Genomic DNA, 20,249 nt, shown 5'->3' with positions numbered 1-20,249 from the left:
GGTATAGCCTTCTCAAATCATAAAAATAATAAACTGTCATTCACTCTTTGCCACTCACACTGAGGACTGCTGACTTGTGCCAGATCAATAAAAACAATTCTCCCTCACAGACATACACACTAGCATACATGATCTACACCTTCTGAGTGCTATTTCCAGCCCTTCGCTCCTGTGTGCCCCACCCAGCTAGATTCCGAGTCTGAATCTTGGAATCCCTTTCTAGTCACAAGAATCCAGTCACAGTATTTTTGTATTTGGAGTGTTCTAAGTTTCACTAGGAGTTTGCCCTGTGTTCTGACAGAACTCCTCAGAGTTTCACTCACAGAAGAAGCCTGGTTTTGATCCCTTTCTGACTACAAACTCTTTCACAGTCAGAAGCTTGTTTCAGTTCTGTCTCCTCAAGGAACTCAGCCCCACTAGCTGTTCTCAGCAACAACTGATCAGCCTAAGTACAGTTTTCACTCCTAACTGTTCAGTACTCAAGTTCTAACTCAAGACTAAAACTCTGAGGCATTTTACTTCCCTCCAAGTGTCTCTCAATTTGCTACATTTTCATTACCATAGCTGCAACCCAGCCGATCATTGCAAGGCTGTTCCCAGCTTCCAGGCTAACTTGCCTGAGTCTGTCACACCAGTATAGCTAAACTCATAAATATACTTTAAGGGGGGGAAACTAACTTATTTAGTAAAATAGTGGCTCTCTGATAGCTAATAGAATAGTAAAAGCCAGCTGCATCAAATATACTATGATTTTAATGCGTATATATGGATTAATGTGTTCTATAGATTCTGTAGGTTATTTTTTAAAAAAATCAGAACAGCTGGGGGAAAACCCAATGATGTGACAGGACTTTGATTCACCTGTCCCAAATCCTTTCTCTGTACAACCCTCGGTAGGAGCCAGTGAGCTATGAATAGAATGCATCTACTTTCTTCCTGCATCACCCTAAAAACTGCTTCTCTAGAGCTGTAGGTCTATGAACAGTGTACAGTGAGGCGTGGGGAGTTGGTAGATATCTACTTCTCCCTCCATTGGTGTATTGGAAGGGGAAGTTCATACAAACAGGGAAGGGGAACTGATTTCTTCCTCTAGTCCTTTGAGCTTCAGGCTGCAGCACTGCATCTCACTCTGTTCATAGGAGGCTGCTGATCTTCACCTTTTCAGTAGATTGCAGAGGGAAGGGGGGAGAAAGCTGTTCTGCGAGCTCATTTATTAATTCACTCTAATTGGCAGTATTTCATAACTGGATTTAAAATGTATTTGGAGAGACTGAATAGTATGAATAGGGGTTGAAGCACATGTTACGCTTTCTTCTCGGTCTTCCCTGGGTCCTGTCAAACTTGAAACAGCACAGGGGATGGAGTCTTAAGACCCCTATCTCCACTTGCTGCAGTTGAAAATCTGGCCCCCATGTGCCTGAGAATTAAGTTTTAGAAATTGCTGGGAGCTCTGGATACTGAACCTCCTAGCACATAGGACCCAAGGCAGACCTAGAAACGGCCTACTGTGTGGTTAAGTCCTCAGGAATGGCCATCTTACCAACATTAAGGCGCTTGTATTGTTAATATTAGTGTAGATGAGAAAAGCTGGGGAGCTGGAGATTGGTTTTTTTGATGATGTGACAGGACTTTGATTCATCTGTCCCAAATCCTTCCTCTCTACAACTATTAAAGATTTGGGAGCTATGATGCTGAAAGGTTGGCTCTAGAGAAGCATAAGTTGTATAGTGCTTGTATCAGGCGACTGTAAGATGAATCATCTAGTCAACAAATGGTTTATTTAGTTTAATCCAGAGAAACTGCTGCTTTTACTAAATACATTTAATGTATATTTATTTTTATTTTATTTATTTACCTTAGATTTATATCCTGCCCTCTCTGTGAGCAGACTCAGGGCAGCTAACAGTCATGTTATGTTGATATTTTAATGAGCTCATTGTTGATGGGTGTCAAACAGTCTGCAATATATTTTGGACCATTTTTGTTCCTTTCTCAAACACTTTGTAACTGATTGCCAGATGGTAGAGACTGACAGTGAATGCAAGTTGCCATTGTGCCATGCTTGTAAGCCACCCTGAGGCATCTGGTTAGTTACCTTTGGCAGACAGCATGCTGAACCACATATAGCATTGTCTGACCCAGCACTGTAGTTCAGTTAAAAATTTTGCTCCAGATGTTCTGAGAAATGATGGTTAAAACAATTCAAAGAGTTAGTTAAAATTAATTTTAAAAGGTTGGACCCAGCACTTATGCAAATAGAGCAGTTCATAGAAGGGCAGTTTTCTGCTTTATCTTTATAAGGGGTTGGAAGGCTGTCAGGAACATCATGGAATACTGCATGAAGAACCGTACAAAAAGGGTGCCAGAAATACTCCTCCTGTCTTTACAAGGCTGTTCACTTGTTCATGTGTGTGATTTCTACTGATTGTTGCTATTCCTGTGCTACATTTGCATTGTTCCTGAGGGACTCCCAAGCTTAAAGTGGCTTAAATTGCAGGGGGCTGCTCAGAAAGGGCAGATTTACACTGCATGAGCAAGAAGTATGTAAATCAGGTTAATGGCTGCTATGAACTCTCTTCTGTTTGTGACATTTGAATGTAGCCGTTGTTATGAAATTTTATTTCATAATATGATCTATGTTTACAGCTAAAATCTCTGGGTTACTTGTGTGGACTTGTGTCAGAAAATGAACCCAATTCAGAAGATCTTAATAGAACAGTCGATCTTCTAGCAGGACTTGGAGCTGAACGCCCTGAAACAGGTATCTCTGATTTAAATGTGTCTGCTTTCCCAGTAAGTTTGGCATTGAGAGAGAACTGTGTTACCCATCAAGCATGTAAAGGATAGTACCAGATTGTCTGTTTCTCAAAGCTAATCCTTGTTTGAAGAGAATTTCCTATTGCAAATTTAGTACATATAGGTGACTGATATTTCCATCTTGTCCCTCATGCACTTAGTTGGGCCATTGTTTAACACAGCATGATAGTAGTTTGTTCTTATGTTCAGTTACATTAGTGCTTGCATTTACTGCAGTGGAAAAGTATTGCAGTGCTATAGTCATATAATTTATGGATGCTGGGAATTCAGGGTTTCAATATGCATAACTCAGTATAGCTTAAGAAGCTTTATAGGCAGGCCCTCAGTAAATTCTGCAAAATTCTAGGAACTGTTTATGAAGAACCTCAACATTTCATTGAGGGGAAGGCTCTTTTTCATGTGCTTTCCAGTCTCTACTCTTTCCATCAAAGTAAGAAAAGTGGAAAAGGCTGAAAGAAAAGGGGAAACAAAGTATTGAAGGAGAGAAGGGTTTCTATATGAGGAGGATATATATAATAATAAGACCATGTTCTGGAAAATCAGTAAATAGTAAATTGGTGGAAAAGGCTTTGACAAGTGGGAAAACTGAGTAGAAAAAAAGACTAATGATAGGATTGGAAGGGTGTGAGAATAGAAAAGATGCTAAGAGAAGGGAGCAGAGGAGGAGAAAAGCAAACCAGAGAGTGAATTGAATTTTGAAGGTTTTTGTTAGGAGCCATAAATTTGGTGGTTGGATTATTAACCAAGCCATTATTGGTCCTGAGTCTGATGGCATGTACAGAGAACTTGGAGGAGGGTGTTCCCTCATGCTGGACTTTTGTAGAAGATGTGAACAGTGTGCTGCTGCTGGTGCCTTATGGAAAGGCTAGAAATCTGTCCTCTTTTCTTAACCCCCACAGGCTGGTCTGGGGCTCCACTGGCAGCTCCAAAGTTCTTTGCAGGCAGTGGAGATAGGCAGACCACTAGGGGTGTGCAGATTTTTCCCTCTGTATTTTTCAGTTTGGGGCTATTGAACTTAAAGAAAATTTCAAGATTCCTGAAAAAAAACCCAGATTCTAATACCAGTAAAGTATTCAGATCCTGGATTTTCAGAAATCCCAAATTTTTCCAGGTCCAGTAGACCTGAACTGAAAAATATAGAGGGAGAGGGGGAAGCAGTGGCGAAGCCACAAATAACAGCTGAGAGGCTGCTCAGCTGGGGCTTTTTGGGGTGGTCCCTTTAAACCAGACTATTCGAAAGAGCTCACAAAGGAGCTGATCATGTGGGGAGAGCTCTTTCCACAGGCTGGTTGGGACTCTGCTAGCAGCCCACTTTAAACTGGACTGCCCAAACAGTGCCTACATAGCAGCTAATCCTGCAGGGAGAACTCTCTCTGCAGGCTCTGCTGGAGCTCTCTTCTGTGGTTTGGTCAAACAGCCCAAAAGAGCCCCAGCTGAGCAAGCAGGAAGAGTACCCCCTCCTTGGCTGTTTTGCACATTTTATTTAGCAGTTGCTTTAAACATCCCCTGTTTTAAAGGGCTGCAGAAGAAAGCCCAAAAACAGCTGAGAGGCTGGAGCAGATTGCTGTTGTTCAGGTTTGCCAGTAATCCCAAAATATATCTGGGAATTTTCTGGAGATTTTTTCCCCTGTTCTAGTTAAAAAATCACAGATATATTTGGGCTGCTGAAATATACCTGAAAAAGAAAGATACAGTGTATTTTGGGTATATTTTCGGTTAAGGTAGACCCAAATGCACATTCCTAATCACCATCTGAAATGAGTATCAAAGCATAATTGTTCTTTTCCCAAAAAAATCTAGATGAGAGATAGAGGTGCAGAAGTAATAAGAAAGATGTAAATGGGGCAGAGATCTTCCATACTGCAGTGTACATGGAAAGAGAGAGATCTGCTTTCTGCCCTCTTTGGCAGCCAGGCCCAGTTTTTAGGTTCCTCTTCCTCCTTGCATGTTGGGATTTTTCCATCTCTTTCCACACAAGTAACCCAGAGATTTTTGTGTAATGCAAGTGGAGTTTTCACTGGGTCATATATCCTGATTACACTAGAAGAGATTTTTCCTAACTGGCGTAATGTTAATGCAAGACACCTCTTACATTTAGTGCAGTAAAACCAGTGGTGTTTTCCTGGTCAAATGTATGTTACCTTTACACGGAGTAATCTCTTAATATAGCATGTCTCTATTTCATTTTTGAAGCCAATACAGCACAGTCTCCTTATAAGAAACTGAAAGAGGCCTTATCATCTGTAGAAGCTTTTGAAAAGCACTATTTAGTAAGTATGCCTTATGAATATTCTATGTATACAAGTCTAATAAGAGACAAGTATAGCAGTGAATTTATAATAGGCATTTGTATGGGATATGTTTGTTGGACTGATGGCAATACTTTCAACATAAGACTAGGTTCTAGACATATTATGGACTGTTTTAAGAAATAAAAATTATTGGAGATGTGGATCACTTTCAATATTGAATAAAACAAACATAACACTTTGGAAGTGGATAATGAAAATTAATAGCAGCTAAAAATATCTGCAGCAAACTTTCAGTGCTAATTGGATTTTGGGAATAACACTAATTTTGTTCTGTTAGCTTTTAAAATTATTTAATTTATATTTAAGGCACTTTACAGAGAAACATCAAACATCAACTCTAATTTTCAACTGTGGCTAGACACAAAAAGAGGGAGGCAAGGTTAACAATTGAGAGAAGGGAAGGATGGGAAAAGGTTGGTTAGTTTTGTGTTTTCCTTCCCAGAATTGTGTGTTAAACTTCTATTATTCAGCCTACTTCTGTCCTTTCTAACTGAAAAAGTTAAGACTATTATTCTTGTCTATTAAAATGACTTATATCCCAACTTTCAGCCTTAGCTCACAGGACAGTTTTACAAAACAGTTGCTTGATTTTAAGTCAAAATTTCATATAACTGTCAACTAAGAGCCAATGTAGTATGGTGGTTAGAGTGTCTTCAGATTAGAATCTGGAAGACTTGGTCTGGAATCCTCACTCTGTCTTGGGACCTTGCTCGGTGACCCTGGGCCTGCCACACTTACTCCAACATCTCTCAGTTGTTGTGAGAATAAAATGGAGATGAGAATGATGTAACCTGCTTTAGGTGCCTGGGGGTGTGGAATAAATTAAGTAAATTATAATGACAAATGTTTTAATGACAAAAAAGTAATGAAACTTTGGCCCTTTATATGCATATTGACCAAAAATCTGTGGAGTATGTGTTTCTGAATATATTTTGGCTAAAGATGAAGTTCAGTGTTGCAGTGGTCATCATCCGTTCTGGATTTGAGACTGCTGAGCAGCAAGTATGTGATAGGAAGTCGTTTAATCAGAGACATGAACTGGAAAGAAGAGGAGCAAAGTAGTTTGCATCATTCATCAAGGCTAGCAATATGGGCAGTGGGCTAAGAGAGACAGGGAAAGGAAACGCAAGCTGAGCAACAGAAGATGTACCATAGTAGGGTACAACTCAAGTCAGAACTATAAGAAATCATCTCCACTGCTGAGTGACCTCTCCTGCAGCTCCTATCAGCATGTGTGCAGAGGCAGGAGGCATAGTGCCCTTGCATACTATGCATGCACCCTTGCATCCAGATATTTCCAAAAGGAAACTAAATATATTGGTAGCTCTACAGGGGATCATGATCTAGTAGGTCATGATCCCCTTGAGAGTCCCAGGCCTTGGGATGAAGACTGCATTATTGGATGCTGGAGCAAAGATCTACTGTAATACATTTTTCCTAAAAATGTTTTGTTTTCTCTTACATAGGAACTTTCCCATGCCACCATTGAAATGTACACAAGCATTGGAAGAATCCGCTCAGCCAAGCTTGTTGGAAAGGATCTGGCAGAGTTCTATATGTAAAGAAATATTTAAATTATATGGCACTTATAACTGAAGTTTTAAAATGATTTTTGAATCTTATTAAAGCTTACATTGTTAATGTTTCATTCTTTAAAATATATTCTGAAAGGGGCATCTCTGAGAATACTAAAAGGTAGCTTAGGAGTGTGTTCTGCAAAGTAATGACAAACCAAAAATTGTCACTAGGTTAAGTAGTCAACTTTCCATGCTACAGCAATAGTCACTTGCTCAGAATAGTCAATTAGCTATACTCTTAAGCGTACATCCCATGCTCTGTTTCCTTTCCTTTTGCAGGGATACGGAATCTTAGTAATGGAAGTATTCTGTGGTTCAGAAATACATAATAAACAGTATAAACATTAATTTGCATAGCAGGAAATCTGTTTTGCAGGGGATTTGACTTTCTCTGGGAGTTGCATTTATGGCCATAACTGTTTATGGGCTGAAAAGCTTTCAGATATATTCTAACAATTCAACCCACTTACATTGAGTGTTGCAGTACTGAGTCACTTTTTACTTGTTTTGTTAGTCTTACCTATTTATAACAGGAACAGTTTAAGTATTAAATTGTTTCTTTTTTCCCCATTTTGACTCTTTCAAAGGAAGAAGAGGAGTCCCCAAAAGGCTGAAGTGTATCTTCAAGGAGCATTAAAAACCTACCTTGGCGAGGGGTGGGCATTGCTTATTACGCATACACGGAAACAACTAGCAGAATGTCAGAAACATCTTGGACAAATTGAGAAGTATCCTTCAAAAGAAGAAAGTTGGGGATTGATTTATTATATGGTGTTCGGGCCTATTTTTATAGGGAAAGGGTGCAGAGGAGAAACTAATACATTTGAAAAGAAACTGCTCAATTTCTCCTATGCCTGTAGCTGATAAAACCTGAGAATTTTTAATAAAAACTACGTGGTCAGAGTAAGCTTCTAGGGATACCAAGAGGAGTAGAGAGCTTTGCACAAAATGCTCAATGAAAGAAGCAGACCAAAAATATTTATTGAGTGTGAATGGATAGAAATTTTATTTAAATATAGTAGAAGCAAGAAAGTGATGGGGGAGATCACTGGATTTTAGAATGGTTAGAATGGGAAGGCCTGAATTTCTGTTTCTGAAAGCTACTTCATTTTTTCCGAAACCCTGGGAGCTACCAGTAACAAAACTGCTAGATCAGTGGGTTCAGCCAGCTGTAAAATGGTAAACAATACCAACAGGCTTTGGTGTAAGTAATACAGAAACAGACCATGCACCGAAAAAATCTATCTTGAAGCATTAAAAATGTATATTTATCAAGCATCCTTTCGCAATGTATCACACATACGACCCTATAACAATTACAATAGCCACATTCCAAGGTTTATACAGGCAACATCTACTTAAGACCTTGTGCTCTACTCCTTTGTAAATTTCAATGACAACGTCTTAATCAATGCTAATCTGGAGCTGTGCACCTTGAGGAAGGTCAACAATGGTCCGCACGAAGAGAGAAAGAGAACATGTCTCTTCCAGAACTTAAGGTGGTTTTGGTGCTCTTCTGCTCAGTCTCTCATACAAATAATTTCTAATGGAGCCACAGATAACACCTACATGGATCAATGCAATCTCTGAAAGTTCTGCACCCAAATTTAGTTTATTTCAGTAATCTTAATTGTATCTTGGTAATTGATGCTACAAACTTTGCCACTTGCATTGTGATCCACTGTCCTTATCTACCAGAAATACAACTATTTTATTTTGCTCCTCCCTGGCAAACATTGTAAAAGATTTCTAAAGTACTTCTCCTGAACAGTTACAAATCTTGGACGTTGAAACTTAACAGATCTTCAATGGATTTGTAGTCATAGGAGCCCGCTTGATCATCAAATGGGATCTTATTGTAATGGCCCTTTACTCTATTAAAATTGTAAAATATCCACCCATGCCCTGGTAAATGCCTTTCTATATTCTGTGACCATTAGGTCATTCAGTGAAATTAGGTGAGCTATAGGAAAAGATTTAAAAAGGTAAAAGTAGTCCCCTGGGCAAGCCCCAGTCATTTCCAACTCTGGGGTGATGTCGCATCACGATGTTTTCACAGCAGACTTTTTTAACAGGGTGGTTTGCCATTGCCTTCCCCAGTCATCTACACTGATATGCTGTTTATATAAAGTGGCTGAACTCATGGTACTGAGTAATATAAGATCTACTTGTGAATATATGTCCATTAATCTTTGTTTAATTAAGCATCTAGCAACCGCATAATCAAAACTCCTTAAATATTCTTCAGATAATCGTAGTTTAGCCAGTAAGGACAGCATATGTGATCTCCATGATATATCTTTCATCACTTTGTTTGCCAATATTACTAGAAGTGATGTTTGGGAGAAAAAGATCTTTAATCAAAAATACAAGTGTATGACCTATTATTGTCATTGGTAGCAAAGCCAATTCCAATTCTGATCTCACCATAACTGGTAATGATCATCCTGATGTTACTATTTCCTAAAGGATGTTGGCAGAGTGATCAATGGTGCTAGTTCCTTGGACTTTAGCTCAGTGAATACTTGAGAAATGACAACATTAGCAGACAGAACAGTGGGGAAGAGCAGTTGGCGTATCTTTTCTCCTCCCTTTTGTTTAATTGCTTTAAATAAGAACATAAGAGAAGCCATGTTGGATCCGTCCAACGGCCCATCCAGTCCAACACTCTGTGTCACACAGTGGCAAAAAATTTTATATATACACACACACTGTGGCTAATAGCCACTTATGGACCTGTGCTCCATATTTTTATCTAAACTGTTGCTGTTTTTGGAAAGTAGTCCAAACTGTTTGCCAGTTGGCAGAGCTGGATGCAGTATAAATATTACTGCTGTACAGATAATTTTAGAATGTTGTATAAATTGTTTTAGGATTATAGATTTTGTTTTTATTTAAAATTTTGCCCACATTTTGTCCTAAATCCCTCAGATTAAAACAGTCACAGTATACAGTTTGTGTAAATATCTTCGTCTGTACATCACAATTTCTTTTGCTGTGCCTCAACTCTGTGCCAGCTATCTCCAAACAAGCAGTCTTCTAGCTGCTGATACTAACTTGGGAGAGGAAGAGCGCAAACACTTTTGCCAAGAGATCTTAAATTTTGCCAAACAGCCCACAGATGGCAAAGGTAAGCCTTCTGAAGAAGACTAGTTATAAAACTTCAGCACTTTCATAGGATGGGTTTCTGAAGCAAGACTTGGGTTCCCTGCTGTGTAAACACTTCACTTTTTTATTCATAACTTTACGTGTGCTCGCAGTTTCCTTTTTAATATTTCCTTAGTTATGGCAAACTACCCTCCTTCTGTCAGATATCTTGTTTGATGAGAAGCAATTTCAGGAAGAGTGCAGCATGGCATCCTGGCTCAAATTGTAAAGGAGGCAGAGCTTAATGAATTGTAGCCAAATCATACCTCCCTGATACCCTTCTAAAAAGAGTAGCTAAAGAGGCAGTCACACAAGATATGAAGACTTGCCTTCCCCCCTGTAAATTTCAATACAGGTTCTGGCTTTAACCAGTGTGTATTCATGCTGTGATTCTGCAGGGATACAGAAAGATAGCATAATGTGGCTGTCATAGTTTCTCAGAATTTTAGCTTTCAGTTTTTTTATCAAATAAGTTTCTGGCCTTTGTGATAGTAAAGATATACTTGAAAATATGTGAGCAGTGTCTGCTGGAGCTAAAGGAATGGGTTGAACATGTTTTCCAGTGACGGGGTGGGGGGAGGGTGAGTTGATGGGGACTGGGGCTTCAGTGCTTTGCATAATTCCTTATGACTCCATAGTAAGCAAAAGCAAGAAAAATGCAAATATACTTTGCATGAACTATTCAGGTTATAGAACTGGGCTTTTTTTGGCCATTTTAATGTAATTAAAGAATTTTTTTTTTAGAATCTAATGTAATTAAAGAAAATTGGTGCTCAGCACACTAAACACAGTCTCCAGTTAATCTGCATACTACAATCTATATAGAGAAAAGCAAGGTAGCTGCCCTGAGCCTGCTTCGGCGGGGAGGGCGGGATATGAATGCGAAAAATAAATAAATAATGGGAGAATCCAAACAGCCATATTATAGAAGCCCAACAATATGCATTAGACATTGTAACTGACGAGATAAGGCCTGCATAGGAATGTCACTATTGTTGTTTTATAATATAGTGTATAATTGGGGAGGTTCCATGACTTGGTACTAGAGCATCTGCTTTGCCTGCAAAAAGAACCAGGTTCAGTTAAGAGGATCAGAAAATGGCAAAATACCTCTAAGACCGTAGAGAGCCCTGCCAGCCAGAGCTGACAATGCTAGCTATGAAAAAACCAGTGGTCTAAGGCAGGTTCATGTGTTGAAAATCTAGATTCTTCCAGGTAAATATTCTGCCCTTCAGAGAGGACCTTTACCCTCCTCTTATGGCTACTGGTGGAGGGAAGTATATCTCTGGTTAAGCTGAAATACCTAGTATTCAATTTTGTCTTCATTTCAGGTCAGAAAGTGATATTATCCATGCATCCCTTCGCACAGCTGAAGAATTTACATTTTGATCCTCCTAATGCTGTGGTCCATGTGGGTGGAATGTTGTCAATTGAACTGACATTGGTAAACCAAATGCCCATCACAGTCAACATTGATCAGATTGCCATCAATGTCCACTTTAGCATTGAAAAAAATAGCTACCGGAAGACAGCTGAATGGCTCACAAAACACAAGATTTCCAATGGTATTATCAGCTTTCCAAATGAGGTTGTAGGTTTCTCTCTCTCAAGGAGTAGCTTGCCTATGCTGGACTTGTATGAAATGTATGAAAGGAGTCCATCAGATAATTCTTTGAACACAACAGGCATCATCTGCAAAAATGTGCACATGTTGTTGCGGCGGCAGGAGAGCAGTTCTTCTCTGGAAATACCTACAGGGCTGACTCTTGAAGATGGTGCCCATGTGTTAAAATGCAACAACATAATACTGGAACCAGGGCTCAATAAAATAACTTTCAAAACTCAGGTATGTTTTCCTGTAAGGCAGTATTGCTGTCTTGCCAAGCTTTACAACTTGGCTGATCCTACATTCATACCTCTTGCACCAAATCTTGGGTATTTGTTGTGGGGGAGGAAGATAAAGGAGATTGTGAGCTGCTCTGAATGGAGGGCGGAATATAAATCCAATATTATCTGGATGGATGGCAAATTCTATGATGCAACTGTCGGAATCAAATAACTTAAATTATTATTTTTAGTTCCTGTTACTCCTCTGAAGTTTGTTTTGCTAATAACTGGAATTAAAAGTAAGGATTCCATCATTTTCTCAACCATTTATTCATTGTGAAAAAGGTGGCAGAAAATGTAAGGTTGTTTTGGTTTTGATCAGATTTGCTGAGAACTATTTTCAAGCTGTGTAAAGTGAAGAATATTGTATATAATACAATACAATCAATATTTTATTGTAAAATATTGTAATCAGGTGCAGGGGATATGTACCACACATTTTGTCTTTATGATTTCATTGTAGTGTATAGGATCTAAAAAGGTTTATCTAAAATATGCCATCTGTCTAAGGCAGCATTGCTTCTTCTTCTTTTGCTATTTTTGATGCTTCAATCTATGCGTATTTGTTTGCTTCTAATACCAGCTTTCCCCTAAACAGATAACTGAGACATCCAAAAAAATTTTTTTTTATTTACTATATTTATAGCTTGCCTTGCTTGCTGAGACTCAAGGTGGGTTACAAAGCATTTAAAAAGTTCAGGGACCATAGTGCAGCATAGAGTTATTCCAACATGTGGCCAAGCAGTTAACTCCTGTGAATAGTTGAGTAGCTTCATGGTGGCCTGCACAACCCTGTCTTGTGGAACAGCCTGTCTGAGGAGGTCAGGAAGGCTTCCATGCTCCTGGCTTTCTGCAAACTATGCAGAACTGAATTATTCTTGAGGCTTTTCTATGCAGGCCGTAGGGCAGCATTATACAAAAGACTTCAGAAAGTTATTTGGATAAATTATTGGAGACTGGTCTGTACTACTGTGTGTAGTTTGCTGTGGGCTGGATCCTGTTGTGCATTTTTACATTGTTTAGTGAGTCGTGTTAACACTAACGCTCTGCTTCAGTTCTGTTTTTAGACTTCTGGTTGGTTCTACAACCCAAATCATTTTATAGTTTATTGAATGTCCCATCTTATTGATTGTAATAACTCATCCTGTGTAATCTGCCTTGAAACTCAGTATAGGCCCAACTCAAGAAATATCTGGGGACTTTCAGGATGGAGCCAGGAGCAAGGGTGTGACAAGCACATTGAACTCCAAAGGGAGTTCTGGCAATCACATTTGAAGGGACCACACACTTATTGAATTCCTTCCTTCCACTTTGAATAATGAAGGATAGAGGCACCTTCTTTTAGGACTCATAAAATTGGACCCCCTGGTCCAGTCTTTTTGAAACTTGGGGGAGGGTGTTTTAAGAAGATGCACCAGATTCTATGCTGAAAATTTGGTCTCTCTTGCTCAAAAAATAGACCCCCTCCCCGAGTCCCAGATACTCACCATAGGGTATAATGGAGTGCCCTGCAGACATTTCCCTCCCCTCCCCCCACTTTCTGATGACCCTGAAGTGGGGGAAGGGTCTCCAAACTGGGAGATGCCCTGCCCCCAGCTGGGAATTGGCAGCCCTAACCCAGTAAGAAAAGCAGACTATAAATAATGTAAATAAATAATAATCACATGTGAAGTTGACGTGTGCAATGCTTTGGACCACTGAGATATTTCTGATCCTGAGAAGGATAGAATAGTTAAAAAATGGGCCAATTGTATATACATTTGTATATGTGAATGCCTAGCTCATTTTTTAGTTTACTATTTATTTCCTGGCTTTCTGTTTGCTGCCAAGGCAGCTTACACAGTATAAACATAAGGTTAGAAATTAACATGTTTCAGTAGCAGGGGCCTCATTCTCTCTCCCTCTCCAGCAGAATAACTAACCACTCATGGATTGTGAGAGAAAGGGGCTAAATGACAGGTGGGTCAGGTTAGAGACCCCTCTCTGCTGCCCATTCTCAGGGAAAGATTCTTGTGGAGGCAGGTGAGAATGTTTCAGAGACCTGAATTAACATTCCTCCACACACTGGACTTCTGGGTTGAATGTGTTAGTCCATTCTTAGAAATGTATGCACAGAGAGCACTTTACTATTTCTGTTATTTAATACGTTTACTTCATGCATGTCTTATGCAACAGTTTTGAAACAGAGAGTTTGTAAAGATATTCAAGGACCTTCAGTGGTTAGTTTGAAAGCAACTGTGCTGCTGCTGATTTCAGTGTGAATATTCTGTGGTGTTGGGTATTAACATCTTGGATTTTTAAAAAAATATATGTGATAGATTGTATGAACAATGCATACAGTACTTATAAGGAAAGACGACCATCTAAGATGATACCCTAACAAAAAACATTGAGAAAATGTTTGTGAGAAAGTGATACTTATGTCCATTCAGATACAGTAGTATGTGGCTTACCACATTTCCCCTCTTTTGATGTCTTGAGCTTCATACATTCAGTCATTTTTAATATGGTAGACTAGGAGATCATTCTGATCTTCATCGTGGTCTCTATGCAGTCCCACACATGGGTTTTCCGCCTGGAAATGAACCCGACCTCATAGAAGTCAAAGCTAGCCTAGGTGTTTATTTTGGCACGCATTCCCTCTCGGTCTGGGGAGCAGGCATCCGCTGCGCATGCCTGGAGTGAGGGGAAGGCTCTCCACCCACCCAGTTTCTTCTTAACCGCCATTCGGGATACACCTACCTCGTTGCATCTCCTCAACTTCATTGCGATTTCTCCATGTTCTTCTTCTTTGCCGACTGGTATAATTAAAAAAAAAAAAAGACTTTATTCTCTTTACTATTTCCTTCCCACCCCCTGGGCGTATGGAAGGGAAGAACCCCAAAACAACTTTCAAAAAGTGTACCCGGTGTGGGACTAAAATTCCCTCGACAGACAGACACTCTTTGTGCCTATTTTGTCTGGGGGAGACTCACAGAACCGATACCTGTGTTCATTGTAGCCAGTTTGAGAAACAGGCCAGAAAAAATCATGCGGCCAGACTTAAAAGCCACCTTTTAGAGTCATCATTGCAGCCTGTAATGTCCCACGCTTCTGGATCCCAGACTTCGCCACCTTCCCTTACTCTGCAGAGGGACGTGGCTCAACCAGCAGCTTCCGTGGCATCAGCTCCCAGTAAGCATAAGTCTGGAAAGCACTCCAAGAAGTCCGATGATTCCAAGAAAAAAACCCGATTGGAATCGTCCTCCAAACACCACTCGGATTTAACACCCTCGAAATCGAAGCCAAAGATTGAACGTCAGTCCTCAGACTCGAGGCCCTCCGACCAGACCATGACCTTGACCTCGCATCCGGCGGCATCCACCTCGACTTCGATGTCAATGGCACCAACTGCTCTGGTGGAGCTCTTGACTCTCATCGATGTCATAACTGACGAGGTCATCCACATCCAATCTAGATCTCCATCAGTCCGTGAATCCCTACCGGAAAACATCCTTGACATCGAATCCTTGGAATCCTCACGACTTAAAGGTCAGCGAGCTAATCTCCTTGGGGCACACTCATTCTGGGAAGTCTCAATGCCTCGCACCTTCAAGGACCCGGCTACCTCTCCACTACACCAAGAGCCTTCAACGCCCAAGGATCTGGCCAAAAATCTATGCTGAACAGTCCCCAGGCCGACGTACGGATTGTTATTATTACTACAGCCCATCACACTCCAGGTCACCATCTCCACGTAGATGTCGACAATACTATAGATCACCATCTCATGAAATCTATCGACCCCGGTACCGTGAAGAACCCTACCAGCCTCGGTACCGTGATGTAGTTTACCAACCCAGATACCGTGAGCCTCGGTTCCATGAGGACACCTATAGACCTTGGTACCATGAGGAGTTTTCCTACTCTCGATACCACGAAAGTCCATCTCTTCATCGACCCCGACATTACAGTCAGGAGTCAAAACCATTATCACTGGCTCATTCAACATCTGCCTGCTCAGCTCCATCGAAACAGCAGACAACTCAACCTGACCAACCTACGCTTCTGAGTAAGACTATATCATTACCTACCAAGCCCACATACATGACTCCCATGGATGTTCCAGAGGATTCCGAAGCTGAACACTCAGACTCTTCTCAGTCTATGGCATCCGCTCCAGCATCACCTGTTTCCGACATTACGAAACCAGCCGATCTCTCACCATCTGAAGGATCCAAGGCTTACTTAGACCTGCTTACCAACATGGCTAATACTCTTAACATAAAGCTCACCACTGATCTGCCAAGAGTATCAGATGTAGTCCATGATTTAGTCCATGCGGACCTGCCTGCAGGCTCCTTCCTCCCAATGCTCCCTGTTCACCTAGAAGGCTTAAAGGAGGCTTGGGATAAGCCTGCATCGGTTCCACCTACATCAAAAAGGATCGAATCTTTATATAAGATCCATATTCTAAATTTCTATTTAATCACCCTGCACCCAACTCCATGATTGTACATTCCTCGTCTTAAGTCCAAGCAAACACATCATCCAGTCCCACCTGAGAAGGAAGGAAAGAAACTAGGGAGAAAAATTTACTCCCTTTCTACTGCAACTTCCAAAATTCATAATTATTTGGCATACTTTTCGGCCTACACCTTTAATTTGATGTCCCAACTTACTACAGTGGTCCCATCTCTGCCTGACTCTGCACAAAAACAAGCATCACAAATCCTACAAGAGCTTTCCCAGTCAGCAAACAGCAAATCAATTCAGTTTGTTACGCTGTTGCTTGTTCATCCAGAACCATAGCCACATCCATTGCCTTGCGCTGTCATGCCTGGCTCCATTCCTTCTCACTGCAACCAGACATCAAATTTAAAATTGAAGACTTACCCTTCAATGGTCAGGGCCTCTTCAGTGCTACAACTGATGACATCCTGACTACTGTTGATGACAGTAGGAAAAGGGCTAAGAGATTGGGAGTCAATCAACAACAATCTCAACCTAATAGACAGAGAGTCTGGAAGCCATCCTATTATAAATGCCCTCGCTCACCTAGACAGGCTGACTTCTGGAAGCATAAAGCCCCACCAGCTAAACAACCCTTCCATCAAAGGCCTCATGCACAGACCTCAAAGAAGGCAGCTACGGCTTCAAAACAGCCTCTTTGACTCCCTAATACCATCTCCTCTTCAACCACAACACCCGACCGACAGCACAAGACTGTGTCCATTTTACCCCATGTGGGAATCCATAACATCGGATTCCTGGGTCCTGGTGATCATCCACAGGGGCTACACATAGAGTTCGATTCGCCCCCGAGGCTCCATCGATTCATACGTACTCCCCCCTCCCTCCCTCTTCAGGAAGAAATCTCCACCTTGCTGGACAAGGCAACCATAGAACCAGTTTCACCCCAGTTCCATCGCACAGGGTTCTATTCTCTATACTTCCTGGTTCCAAAGAGAGATGGGGGACAACGTCCAATACTGGATCTTCACAAGCTCAATCACCATATCCTGTACAAGAAATTCCGCATGATAACCCTGCAGTCTATCCTACCACTGATCCCAAAAGATGCTTGGATGGCGTTGATAGACTTTCAAGATGCCTACTTCCACCTTACCATCAACCATCACCACAGAAGATTCTTGAGGTTCGCCGTTGGGGACCAAGCCTACGAGTTCCGTTCCCTTCCCTTCGGTCTGTCGATTGCACCAAGAGTCTTCACAAAATGCATGGCAGTGGTGGCAGTGACGCTCCGTCAACAGAAAATTTCCATATACTCTTACATAGACGACTGGCTCGTTGTGGCCCAATCCAAAGAGCAACTCCAAAAAGACATCTCTACCACTCTATCCTGTCTTCACTGGGTCTTCAACCTGACACTGGGTCAACCTGACAAAGTCCAATCTGATCCCTACATAGGACATTCAGTTCATAGGTGCATGCCTATCAACACTATCTCACAAGGCCTACCTCCCTGCAGACGGGGTCCACCACATTCAATCTCTAGCTACTGCCACCATACTGCACCCTACCCAAACAGCCTTCATTTTCCAACGTATGCTGGGTCTTATGGCGGCCACAAGCTCTGTCCTGTGCTTTGCGAGACTCCACATGCGTTCTCTACAATTATGGTTCGTCCAGATGTTTCGTCCGCATCGACAACACCAAATAAATAATAAATAATAATAAATAAAATAAACAAATGACCCTACTCACCGTTCCACACCACAGTCTTCCAACTCTGGAATGGTGGAAGACGGAACGTCATCTTCTGACTGGAATGCCGTTCATATGGCCGCCCCCGTCAGCCGTTGTCACGACCGATGCCTCAAGGTGGGGTTGGGGAGCTCACTTCGAGACACTAACGGTACAAGGACAGTGGACAGCCTACAAGAAATCTCTGCATATCAACTGTCTGGAACTCCTGGCGGTCCACAGAGCACTCAAGTCATTCCTACCATCCCTTCACGGTCAGCACATCCAGGTCACCTTGGACAACGTGGCAACCGTATTTTATATCAACCGGCAGGGAAGCACTGCTTGGCGACCCTTATCCCTATGGCATTGGAGCATTGCTCACAGCATATTCCTAACAGCCATATATTTGCCGGGAATCCAAAATGTTCAAGCAGACACACTAAGTCATCACCTCGTGAACGACCACGAATGGACCCTCAACCGTCATCTTTGGGCAGTCTTCACGACGTTCGAGATTCCGGCCATAGACGTCTTTGCCTCTCCAGACAACGCTCAATGCCCACATTTCTACACTCGAGGCCCTCCATCCACGCAATCCGCAGGAGATGCCTTCCTCCACTTGTGGTTGGGACCACTAAACTACCTGTTCCCTCCTATCCCACTGATAACGAGAACACTGCAGAAAATCCGACTGGATCGGACCAACTGTATCCTTATCACTCCTTGGTGGTCCCATCAACCATGGTTCACCACCCTCCTCCTTCTCTCCAACAGTGTGTTTCATTGCTTTCCCCAAGTTCGAGATCTGATCTTTCAACGGGACGGCAAAGTCCTGCATCACAACCCAGGACTTCCGCGACTGACTGCCTGGAGAATCAGTTTTTGAATTTTCCCTCAGACATGTTCTGCTTAATGCCAGGAAATCTTCCACTAGAAAATTCTACTCTACACAACTACTCTACACAACTTTCTTTCTGAATTATCCCCTATAGCTCAGATTCTGACCTAAATCTTGTCTCTATCTAACTCAGGTCTGACCTACTCTTCTCTAAAGGTGCACTTGACTGCTATCTCAGCCTTTCATCCACACATTGAAGGATGCACTGTCTTCTCCCACTCTGCAACAAAAGCCTTCCTAAAGGGCATTTTACATGTTCAACCTCCAATTCGCCAATTGCATCCCACATGGAGCTTATCTCTTGTGCTGAGCCAACTAATGAAACCTCCCTTCGAGTCGATGGCGTCCATTCCACTGCATCTCTTGTCATGGAAGACGGTGTTGTTGGTGGCACTCACATCTGGCAGGAGAGTAAGTGACATTTGTGCTTTTCAGACAGATCCTCCATACACTGTCTTCCACCATGACAGAGTGATTTTATGCCCTGACCCTGCTTTTCTGCCAAAAGTCATCTCACCGTATCACCTGGGGAAGTCAACCACTCTGCCTTCCTTCTTTCAAAAACCTAGTGACGCCGGTCAACGGGCTCTACACAGTCTTGACGTACATAGGGCCCTTGCTTTCAACATTTAAAGGAGACATCCCTTCTGTAAGGACCCTAGACTTTTTGTGGCATATGGAACTCATAGGCAGGGACACAAAATCTCAACCCAGAGGTTCTCAAAGTGGATTGTGGCTGCCATTACCATATGCTACCAATTGGCTAAACAGCCCGTACCTGAACACTTGCGAGCTCATTGCACTCGAGCCGTCTCCACGTCATCAGCCTTTTGTAGAGGTGTACAGTGGAGGACATCTGTGCTGCTGCGGTCTGGTCTTCTCTATCTACATTTGCCATGCACTACGCCTTTAATTTATATCGGTTTTAAATTATTTATTTAACTTAAATTTAGGAATTTGTATTTAACTGTATTTTTTTGTATTAATTGTATTTTATTGTTATATCATGGTATATATACCATGTCTTGTAAGCCGCCCTGAGCCTGCTTTGGCAGGGACGGCGGGATATAAATAAAAAAAAATATTATTATTATTATTATTATTATTATTATTATTATTATTATTATTATTATTATTAGACGTTCGTGCTCGGCATGACATATCCTTTGGGCAGACTGTACTTCGTTCCATTTTTGACTGACGTCTCCAGTCTCTTGCCCTGTAAGTACAATACTTCTTATTTCCTATATGCATGGTTAACATGTGTTCTTCTATTACAGAACCAGCACCCACCTCCTTGCTCTCCAGCTTACCAGTCACCCATGTGTGGGACTGCACAGAGACCACGATGAAGATAAACAGGTTGCTTATCTGTAACTGATGATCTTCGAGTGGTCATCCGTGCAGTCGTATACTCCCGCC

At 41.5% G+C, this 20,249-nt stretch overlaps 1 protein-coding gene across 1 annotated transcript in view; it reads left to right on the top strand.

The window, feature by feature from the left end:
* TRAPPC10 (trafficking protein particle complex subunit 10) overlaps positions 1-20,249 on the top strand; it is a 97,743-nt gene that overhangs the window by 51,217 nt on the left and 26,277 nt on the right. Inside the window, exons 9-14 of the mRNA XM_060234183.1 lie at positions 2,647-2,761; positions 5,011-5,087; positions 6,596-6,687; positions 7,294-7,434; positions 9,724-9,836; positions 11,185-11,699. Coding sequence (XP_060090166.1) covers positions 2,647-2,761; positions 5,011-5,087; positions 6,596-6,687; positions 7,294-7,434; positions 9,724-9,836; positions 11,185-11,699 — 1,053 coding nt within the window. The remainder of the gene's footprint in view (positions 1-2,646; positions 2,762-5,010; positions 5,088-6,595; positions 6,688-7,293; positions 7,435-9,723; positions 9,837-11,184; positions 11,700-20,249) is intronic.

The sequence above is a fragment of the Heteronotia binoei genome, chromosome 3 (genome assembly GCF_032191835.1).
Source record: "Heteronotia binoei isolate CCM8104 ecotype False Entrance Well chromosome 3, APGP_CSIRO_Hbin_v1, whole genome shotgun sequence".
Taxonomy (NCBI): Eukaryota; Metazoa; Chordata; class Lepidosauria; order Squamata; family Gekkonidae; genus Heteronotia; species Heteronotia binoei.
Note: the sequence above shows the minus strand (reverse complement) of the source record. Positions and strands in the feature narration are given on the sequence as shown.